This window comes from Oncorhynchus nerka, linkage group LG17 (assembly GCF_034236695.1).
Source record: "Oncorhynchus nerka isolate Pitt River linkage group LG17, Oner_Uvic_2.0, whole genome shotgun sequence".
Taxonomy (NCBI): domain Eukaryota; kingdom Metazoa; phylum Chordata; class Actinopteri; order Salmoniformes; family Salmonidae; genus Oncorhynchus; species Oncorhynchus nerka.
In genome coordinates this window covers 24,969,162-24,980,709 of record NC_088412.1, presented here as the reverse complement: position 1 = coordinate 24,980,709, position 11,548 = coordinate 24,969,162, and the positions used below count along the sequence as shown (strand labels likewise).

Genomic DNA, 11,548 nt, shown 5'->3' with positions numbered 1-11,548 from the left:
AGGAAACAGATGACAACATGTTAATATAACTAATTTAGACGTTTTAATTATTCCTCGCATGAAAGGCACCAGACTGGCAACATTGTGCCTGTCACCTGCCCTCCAGTGGTTGGTCATAGCATTTTCTTTTATTCGTGCCGGGTTTTACGCACTGGAAATACACATGACAGTTTTATACAACTCAATCTCCCATATCATCTCTCACTCACACGCAAACCTGTGCTCTCCCTATCCCCCCAGAACCTGCGCTGCCCTCTTAAAATAAACAGTGGGGGGAAATATTCAAAGCCTTCCACCTCCTCTCAACCACACACACACACACACACACACACACACACACACTTCTAGAGCGCACTGTGAAAACTTTCCCCTGCAACTGCTGAATAGGTTAGTGCCTGCGACAGGACAGCGCCGAGTGGGAAGAGACAGTGAAAGCGGAACGCATAGCCGGTTACTAGCTGCCTGGGGTTCGGGAATGGCGGAAAGTCGGAATGGTCCATTCCCTCCTTCCGAACCGCACATGTGAACCGAACCCCGTCTCCTGCGGGTCGATTTTGTTACGTAGTAGGAGGCAAAGGACAGTAAAGATCGAGAAAGAGACGATTGACGTATCTAAGACAGCCAGTCGACACCACTCTCCTCTCATCTCGAGATGGTCTGCGCGCCAGGACATCGATGGTTCCTACTTACCGCTCTCTTGCACGCTGTTGCACCCCTGGACATCCGCGAGAGACCAAGGCAATGTGACCCACCGAAGTCGGTGAGTTGTGCCCGATCGTTACGGCTACATGGTCTTTACCTGTTTCAGTAATGTCTTAAGGCAATGTCAAACATAAAGATGTCCTTGAATGGATAGCCTTCTAGCGAAATAGTTAAACGTTAATTGCAAATGTCGGCCTATGTGTCTAGCCTTGCATATAACTGCCCCAAAAGGCTATAGCAAATGATAAGACAAAATAAAAATAAAAGGATGTCCTATTTCTGAGTAAAATAAATGCACTTTGCTTAGACAGTGTTCCTGAATGAGTTGTTTCTATGTGCAACGGTAGGCCTACAGCAACAACAAAAAAAGTGAGATATTGTGTTGTTATTGGGTTTTGAGTAACAACCAAATTAACAATGACAATAGCAACTGCGTTTTATTGTCATGGAAATATGAACATGCTATAATAACTACTTACACGTGTAACAAGAACAATAGTTATGTTCATAGCTACTTTATTAGACGACCCTATAATTTTCTATTATAGCACATTTATTATTATTAGTAGTAGTAGTAGGTTATTAATATGATTATTATTAGGTTATTTCTATGTCATCGTATTTTATTAGGATAATCCATTATTTCAAAGATTCCTAGAATTGAAAGATTTTCCAATCAGCAAAGTTGCTTCCAATGGCACTTGACATATTCCGGTGTTTCCTCACAGAAACATGGACTTGAAAATATGGAAGCAGTTGCCAAGCGAAATATCGTCCGCCAACCCTGTGCCTGTTTATGTGGAAAAATAACGTGGGGAACACCCACCGTTGACCCCCTTGTAAATTTTAACATTTATTTGTAAAAGTTTCAGTGACTTTTCAAAACTGATCAAGTTTCAATTAAACACGACCTATTAAAACAGCTATCGGCCATATTTGCAATATTATGGAATGGGCTCAATAGCCAAAGGGAATTAATTTCAGTGTTCTCTTATCTGGTCGGGACCGTGTTGCACTCGCTCTCGTCTGTCTTTATCGCAGTGTGAATTTATCATCAGCACAAGAGATGAATCAGAGGGAATTTAATTAGAATCATGACTGGACACAGTGCGTGCCACACACGCACATCGCTGGCTTGGGTATGCAACAATTTCCCAGATATTAACGCAATAAGTCTGAACTGAAATTACATGACTCCAGCACGAACGTTAATAACATATCATTTTAACCGGGCATGATGTTATCTATTAATAAAATACAAATGTTATAATACATGATTGAAAATATTTATCAGGGATGACTTGACAGTATTGCAACAACATAGTCCACAAACTTATTTTATTTGTAGTGTTGTTAATCTGTTTCATCATCTGTGATAATGACATTATTGTCAGATATTAACTGTAGAAGTGTCCCCCCTTAAGTGTGATTTCTAATACGCCAGTACAAAGCTCTCTGTTTTGTGTCAAAAGTAATTAATTAGCCAATAAAATGGAGGTGCTCACGTCAGTGCTCCAGCGCGAGAACTCATAGAAAACACCGCGCGAGGAAAGGAGAGGGCCTTTTCTCATCAACGTCTGTATGGACTTCAACTGTCCTCGTTCGATCGGACAGTAGACTCCGTGAACTTGACGAACATTCTTAGACAAGTTAATGATTAACAAATTATATGTAGGCTACACAGTTGTCAAAATAGAATCAAAGTATGATGGTTAGAGAGCGGTCATCATCTGTGGATTTATTTTGTGTACTTAGGCTATGTGAATGTCCAATGTGGAATTCATTTCCAAATAAATGTTTTATTTACACGTCTGAGATGTGTAAACATTTCAGTAAAAGACAATGCTCAATACAAAGATTGTGTGAGAAAATAATTCTAATTTAATTTATGAAAATAACAAACCCTTGCAATAGTAATAATATTTCCAAAGATTTAATGCCTTTTGGCAGGGTTTTGAAAAACCTTTAGAAAATATTTTTTAATATGACAAATGTACACTGGCAGCATGACATTACAATTGCTATTTCAACTGGGGAAATGTTAATTGAAATACATTAGGAGCATGTGAAGTTAATAACATTATATGCACTTCTAAGCCTACCAAATGCTTCTATTTAATTTATTCCTCTCCCATTTCGACCAGGCTTTCCAATTGGTTTAATAACACTAAAGTGGGTTTCTCTTCGGTCCAATGTCAGTGTACTATACTGTTAACTCCAATGAAAATAGATCCATTTGAACAGAATCAAGCATTTCACAAAATAATAGTTTGTCCATAGTTAGAGTTTGTTGTGCAATGCATACATCTATCTAAGAACTACTTTGATAGCCACTTTGATCATCTCATAGTTATGTTGCTTGTTTACATTTGTCCTCATTCCCATCACAACAGCATCTCAATGATTTGCATGATGTTTTGCAGAGCTATGGTCTATGAGTGTTTTTGGAAACAGGGCATAATTGACCCCTATGAAATCTCTGGAATGTTAATGAACTGCAAGTAATAGACACATGCACAGTCCTTTTTCCATTTGATCACAATTGTATAGTGTTTAGTAAACCAGATACATTAGCCACGTCTGACCAAATCCTAATCAAAGGCCTATGTGTGTGCATTTTGATGTTTGTGTAGGCTATCTGTTCCAATGAATGTTGCAACAACAACAAAACATTCCTCAAGTCAAGAATATACCAGATAGGTGGATTGCAGCAGTTTCATATGGTTCATTATGTTTATACTGCTGTAACAAGCGTTGAAAAGCTTTCCAGTTCTACAGAGGCATTGGCAGCACAGCTATGCACCTCTGCAATACACTGGGGTCTGTTTACAAGGAGAAAGCTTCACTATAAACTCGCTGCCTCAGAACAGCAGACAGACAGAGAGCAGCATAGTACAGCACAGTGGAAGCTAGTTAACGTGGTTTCATTGTGCCCCTGTCTTTATCTGGAGATTACAGTTCATCAGATTCTATTGCATTGACCTGTATCTCAGCCAGATGTACTAAAAAGGCTGTTTTGAATCTCTTAATCACAAAATGTAGTTTCAAATGTACTATTGCAGATAGCCTTAACTCAGAAGGTTATGTTACTGTATTCCTAATGCTGATAGTCATAATCTCTCCCTCTTCTCGTCCTCCTCCCCCTCAACCCCCCTCCACCCCCATAGCAAAGTGACATGAACTCATTCCTCTGGACAGTGAAGCACCCAGCTCCCTACCCTCCATCCTATCTTTTCGGGACCATCCATGTTCCCTACACCCGTGTATGGGACTTTATCCCAGACGTCTCCAAACGGGCCTTCCAGACCAGCGCCAACGTATTCTTCGAGTTGGACCTGACCGACCCCCTGACTATCTCCAAGCTGACCAGCTGCCAGCTGCTGCCCCACGGGGAGAACCTGCAGACCCTGCTGCCCCGGGACCTATATCGCCGCCTCAAACGCCACCTGGACTACGTCAAGCACATGATGCCCTACTGGATGACGGCGGACCAGCGGGGCCGGGGGCTGTACGCTGACTACCTCTTCAATGCCATCGCAGGGAATTGGGAGAGGAAGAGGCCTGTGTGGGTGATGCTGATGGTCAACTCTCTGACGGAGTCAGACGTGAGGTCACGGGGAACACCCGTACTGGACCTGTTCCTGGCCCAGGAGGCCGACCGCATGGGGAAGAGGACAGGAGCGGTGGAGCGGGTGGAGGAGCAGTGTCACCCCCTCAACGGACTCAACTTCTCCCAGGTAAGAGATGGGACTACATGGAGGGGGTGGGGTTTGGACATGATCATTGGAATGGGGGATATATGATTGCTGGATTCATTTTGTTGGTGGCTGGGGGCTGGAGGTTTGTGGATTTAGGGGAAGGGAGACGTCTTGGGAGGAGATGGTGAAGAATGTAGATGACAATGGGAGGAGAAAAATAGTATTAGAGATGGTATGCTTCAAAGCTTTGTAGATGGTTTTAAAGTTATGAATGTTCCTGAGCCTTACAAAACAAACAGACATGAGAGCTGAATCAGCTGACAAGGTGTCAGGATGACAGATGTAAGTGATAAGTTAGTGAAGGTGGGAGTGTGGGAGGGGTAGCTCTCTTTTTCCTGGGCTGAATGCCTGTCTGTGTCCTCATGATACTACCACTGCTAGTATATTGCTCTGTAACTTAACACTGAAAGATGGACAGAATAGTCTAATTACTTGATGACATAAACATAGGGAGTATCCTTGTTTTATATCTCCTTGGAAGGGCTGTAGAGGACAGGCAACATGGAGGTCTAAATAAATGATGGCCCAGGAAGGGTTAGGCAGAGGTCAACTCGAGTGTATTTTTCCAAACTCTGGGAGGTCCAGGTATGTCTTTGATGAGCTAGGACTGGGAGGATGTTCCCCTGTAATTTATGCTCATCCGTGTGCTCTCTGGTCCTCAGAGAGCGACATACGAACACACACACACACACACACATTCATGGATGCATACACACACATACACAAGCACACATACACGAGCACACACGCACATACACACACACACACACACACACACACACACACACACACACACACACACACACACACACACACACACACACACACACACACACACACACACACACACACACAGTGTAACAGAATCTCGGAGTGCCTGGGCCTCCATGTGACAGGCTACGAGGCTCCTGCGCTAATTTGAGAGGCACTGGCCCCACACAGCTTCTCCTCTTTCATCAGCACCTCCTAACTACGCTGTCAAAGAGCAAACACACACACACACGCACACATCCTACTTTCCCTAACCCCTAACCCTTACAGTTAACCTAACCCTTAACCCTAACAGTTAACCTAACCCCTAACCCTAACTCCTAACCCTTAACCCTAAACCTAACAGTTAACCTAACCCTAACCCATAACCCCTAACCCTAACTCCTAACCCTAACCCCTAACCCGAACAGTTAACCTAACCCTAACCCTAACCCCTAACCCTAACAGTTAACCTAACCCCTAACCCTAACAGTTAACCTAACCCCTAACCCTAACAGTTAACCTAACCCCTAACCCTAACAGTTAACCTGACCCTCCAACCTAACTGTATCTGTAACCCCGAACCCTAACCCTAACTCTAACTCCTAACCCTAACCTTAAACCTAACTCCTAACCCTAATTCCTAACCCTAAACCTAACTTCTAACCCTAATTCTAACCCTAACCCTAATTCTTAACCTAACCCTAAAACTAAGCCCTCAGCCTAAACCTTTTTCTTTGTGGGTACCGATGAAATGTCCTCACTTCTGGTCCCCACAAGGATAGTAAAACCAAAACGCACACACAGTTGCCTTGCACATTCGTGGGAATCTGGAACACAACTGCCCTACATCAAAGCAATTTTGCAAAGTCAAGGCATGCACTGCTTCTCAATATAGTAGTATACAGTGATAATTTAAGGGGTAGTTTCTAATGACCATACCTGGAGCTAATACTATACCAGTACAACTCTAAGTGTCATTCCTGTTATTTGGTCGTCACTAGTTACCACAGCCACAAAGTTGTAAACCTTGCCTATTTCTACAATTTCTCTTCTTAAAATCTGATTTGAAACCTAACCCTAACCTTAACCCTAACCTTTACCACAGTGCTAAACTTATGCCTAACCCTGACCTTAAATTAAGACCAAAAAGACCATTTTTGTTTTAATACATTTTTACGATATAGCCAATTTGGACTTATATCGAATGAAGACTTGAGTAAATCAACAATACAAAGTGTTGGAGGACTGCCTGCCTTTCTGTTGTTCCTGGGAACAGACCGTTTTATGAGGCAGGTGTATTGTTGGATACCATTTGTGTTGTTGGAGGTTATTTTCATAAAATCTAGATAATGAATAACTTAAGTTAAACTGTGTAGTAGAATGGACTTTTGGACTTTTGAGCTCAAACCCCCCCCTTTCCAAATGGTATGAAATAAGTTCAAAGCCTTAAATGAAAGTGACATGGAAACAATTATAGTCAATTATTATAATTTGAGATATAATTTGAACACTATGGTTGATTGAATCTATCTATATGGTTGATTGGAACAAAGATGAGGTCAGATAGACTGAAAAAAGTGAGAGAGAGTGAGAGAGAGAGAGAAGAAAAGTACAAGAGAGAGTGAGTGAAAACGAGGGAGGGAGAGGAGGGAAAGAGTGATGTGCATCATGTCAGTGCGAACCCTAATCTGAAACATGAGCTCCACTTCTCTGGTGGGAGATCTGACTTGGGAACAGTTCCAAACCCTGCCGGCCCACATTATTATTTTTTCCCAATAAAAGTAGCTGCTTACAATATCCTGTAACTTGCTGCTCCCGCATCGCCAAGAGGGTCTCCGAAACATAAAGGCTGGTGATTCATCATCTGCCATAAGCTTTTCATAGGCACCTGGCCCCTGCACAGTCAGTGACCTAGAACTGTGTAGCTTGACCTGGGGCATGGGCTAGCCCTAGTCAGCCTCCTCTCCCCTCCCTGCCCTTCGGCTTCTCAGCATGGGGACAGAGTGGCGTCACTGGCTCAGCCATCGCTCTGGGTCCCCCGACCTCACAGAAAGTAATCTGTCCGGATGAGAGGTGGAACTGATAAAAAGTCCACCCCCCTCATTGAGTAGTGCATCCTGTGTGGCAGCTCAGTGATGGAGGTGGTGGTACAGGGGCCAGGCCAGTGTGGAAGCTGGGCTGCTGGGCCCTACAGACAGAGCTTTGGAGCTCTCACAGACCTGATAACACTTTGGTTTCTGTGTGCAGCAGCACTGAGGCAGCAGTGAGGCTGTGGAAACAAAGGCAGAGGGAGAGCATGTTTAATCTCCAGAGGTATGGAGGGCGATGCAGGCCTACAGCTGGGTGGGCCAGCCAGCACCAAACTCTCTCCAAAGGCATGCTATCTGTACCGAGGGGGAACCTGTGGAAAGCCAGGCCGTCTAGAGGGGTGCAAGCTGGTCACCGACCTTTGTGAGGGTGTCAACAACAACCACACAACCATCTCCCTCCCACTCCCTCGGCTCAGTGCGTACTTCTATATCTACATCTAGACCAGACCTTCTGCTGCCTGCTACTCTCTCTGCCTTTCAGCGTCTGGCCTGGTGTATAAATACCCGTATTTATTTACTCTGAGTCACATTGCAGCCGAGGCACAGGCCCTTGTCGGGGGGAGATGACATCACAGCTGTGACCCACCTCTAACCCTGAGCGAGGGTTAGAGGTGGGTGTTGGCGGAGCAGTGGGCCGTGAGCAGAATACGTGAGGAGACTGCAGTCTGTGGGTGAGAAGCTGAACTCTCAGGGGACCCAGAACAGAACAGGCTGGGTTACTGGGCTATTTTCACTGTGATCTGAAGAGGGAGGGCCATATAGTTGGCTCCACCCACACACACATTCATGAACACGCAGAAGTGCACCCACCCACACACACCCACACACACACGCACACTCACGCACGCACGCACGCACGCACGCACGCACGCACGCACGCACACACGCACACACACACACACACACACACACACACACACACACACACACACACACACACACACACACACACACACGTCTCCGCAGTTGTATTGTCACCTTAGCAGGGCCAAATCTAGTTTCTCCTCAGCAGGAGTCATGGTGGCAAGGAGGTGCCCGGTGGTGCACTGTGACAGAGACGTCTATTTCAATCAGAGTTTTGTTTCTCTGGTTTAATGGTATGGGGTGAAGATTATACTGAGATGGTACCCTGTGTGACCAGGGAAATGAAGATCTCCCTTGTCTCGACAGGGTCAGGGGAGATCGCCGACGAAGACGAGCTGTGTTCAAAACACATCACCCGAGTGTCATGTCAAATCATGACAGAACACTTCTCATTGTGTTCATTGGACTCTGTCATATAAATAATGCATATTTAAAGGGAGGAATTAGGTATCTTACCAGTCTATATTCAAATATTTACATTCCATGGCTGATGAGTAAGGATGGGTCTGGAGCGCTCCTCTGGCCGCAGGGCCTGATGACGAGTGATGGAAAAAACAGTCATCTCCTCTGCTCTCTGCTCTGCTCTGCTCCCTAACCTCCTGGCTTCTTCTGGCTCCATGCTCCCTCCCTTTGTCTCCCTCGCTCTTTTTCTCTCCATGTCCTGGGGCTCTCCTTGTCCCACTGCTGAACTGTACACACCTGTATCTGCACACACAGAATAGAAGAGGAGACTAGGAAAATATACTGTAGTGCAAACACAGGGCCTCTCCTACACTATTGATTCTATGGTTGGTACTAAGACGCTGCTACTACATTGCTACAATGTTGTTATAATGTTCAGAAAAAAACATTCCAAAGGAAACACTGGTAGACGTACAACATCCATCCTCTTTTCGAGTGAAGTGAGAGAACGACGTCAAGCCTTGTACGACTCCTAGTACAAATATGTGGAAAACTGGCAACAGGTATCAGACAGGATATCTGTTGGCAGGCGGGCAGAGGGGAGGGGAGGGCGGGCAGACGGCTAACCAACCAACCACTGCTCTAATGACTTAATTGGCTGCTTAATGACTAAATTGCCCTCTGCTATCCAGAACCACTTAGACTATTATACACTGTCCAGAACAGAGGCTGAGGGTAGAACCCAGTGAGGCGGAGAGAAAGGCCAAACGTAGATGTGGAGTGAGGCGTGGGTAGCTAGTGATGACTGTAGCTACTGGATATATATTTTTGGGTCATCTGGGTCCATTTTCAAGTCTGTGGAAGCCTACAGTGACTTCAGTATTCATACCCCTTGTTCCACATTTTGTTGTGTTACATCAGTCAAAAGTACCAGTCAAAAGTTGGACACACCTACTCAGGGTATTTCTTTATTTTTAGTATTTTCTACATTGACGAATAATAGTGAAGACATCAAAACTATGAAATAACACATGGAATCATGTAGTAACCAAAAAAGTGGTAAACAAATAAAAATATATTTTAGATTTTAGATTATTCAAAGTAGCCACCCTTTGCCTTGATGACAGCTTTGCACACTCTTGGCATTCTCTCAACCAGCTTCATGAGGTAGTCACCTGGAATGCATTTCATTTAACATGTGTGCCTTGTTAAAAGTTAAGTTGTGGAATGTCTTTCCTTCTTAATGCGTTTGAGCCAATCAGTTGTGTTGTGACAAGGTAGGGGTGGTATAAAGAAGTTAGCCCTATTTGGTAAAAGACCAAGTCCATATGATGGCAAGAACAGCTCAAACAGAAACAACAGAAACAAACTTTTCAAGATCAGGACTACACACTGAGCGTAAATATATATATTGATTGCAATTATTCCCAAATGAGTGAGCGTTCATGTGCAAAGGTTTAACATTTCAATTGTTATAATGATCAACTTTGGTGTCTTATCTCAGTCGACCCCCACTTCCCTTTTGTCCACCAAGCCGCGATGCCGGTTTAGCCCACTAGTGCACATTCCCCTATCATTTCCTTGTAAACATATCTACTGTTTGTTTATGCCTTTCTGTGAGTACATAGTTAGTAAATAAATGATTTAAGACAATTGATGTATCGATGACTCATAGTGAAGACTGGGTTCGTGCAGATAACCAACAATTTACGACGTTTGGAATGAGACTAACGTGAGGTAAAGAATAATTAATTAATCAGAAGACTAAGTGATCAGATTAGGAAAATTATAACTTTGTAATCTGAATATTTTCCTTGGTGCCCCGACTTCCTAGTTAATTACAGTTACAGTACATGATTAAGTAGGTTAATCACGTAATAATAATTACAGAGAATTTTTAATAAAGATTCATCTTCAGTTTAATGATGCCAAAGACACGACAGTTGTCGTGGTAAGGAACTCCTGCACAGGAAGTTGGTGGTACCTTAAGTGGGGAGGACGGGCTCATGGTAATGGCTGGAGCAGAATATGTGGAATGGTATCAAATACATAAACACATGGTTTCTTTCATGGTTTCCAGGTGTTTGATGCCATTGCATTCGCTGCTTTCCAGTCATTCTTATGAGCCGTCCTCCCGTCAGCAGCCTCCACTGAACTCCAGTGGCCTTGGCCTTGTGTTTGAGGTTATTGTCCTGCTGAAAGATGAATTTGTCTGTTGGAAAGCAGACTGAACCAAGTTTTCCTCTAGGATTTTTCCTGTGCATAGCTCTATTCCATTTCTTTTCATCCTAAAACACTCCCTTCCTTGTCGATGACAAGCATACCCATAACATGATGTAGCCATCACCATGCTGTAAAATATGAAGAGTGGTACTCAGTGATGTGTTGTATTTGCTCCAAACATAACATTTTGTATTCAGGGCCATTAACATCATTATCCCAGAAACCCTAGACCCACTACAATTTGCATACCTCCCCAACAGATCCACCTGGACAAAAGGAAAACCTACGTGAGAACCTACGTCATTGACTATAGCTCAGTGTTCAACACCATAGTGCCCTCAAAGCTAATCACTAAGCTAAGGACCCTGGGTCTATACACCCCCCTCTGCAATCCTGGACTTCCTGACGGGCTGCTCCCAGGTGGTAAGGGTAGGTAACAGCACATCTGCCACGCTGATCCTTAACACAGGGGCCCATCAGAGGTGCGTGCTCAGTCCCCTCCTGTACTCCCTGTTCACCCATGACAGCATGGCCAGGCAACAACATTGACAGGTCACGGAATCAGCCTCAAAATCCTTCATCAGTGATTAGAAAACACCAATCGGGACAAGATCTTCCAGTTTAAAAGTATTTTGTAAGGTGTTCCAAGATGATGGCGCAGAGTACATGAAGCCCTTTTACCAAATACAGTTTGGACATTTGGAACAGTTAGCAGGATAAAGTCCAGCGAATGAAGAGAGTACCCACCACATTTCT

General features: G+C 44.0%; 1 protein-coding gene across 1 annotated transcript in view; it reads left to right on the top strand.

The window, feature by feature from the left end:
• Nucleotides 1–294: 294 nt before the first annotated feature.
• Nucleotides 295–11,548, top strand: part of LOC115145036 (metalloprotease TIKI2-like) — a 107,973-nt gene continuing 96,719 nt past the window's right edge. Inside the window, 2 exon segments of the mRNA XM_065003081.1 lie at nucleotides 295–760; nucleotides 3,870–4,439. Coding sequence (XP_064859153.1) covers nucleotides 653–760; nucleotides 3,870–4,439 — 678 coding nt within the window. The 5' untranslated portion in view covers nucleotides 295–652.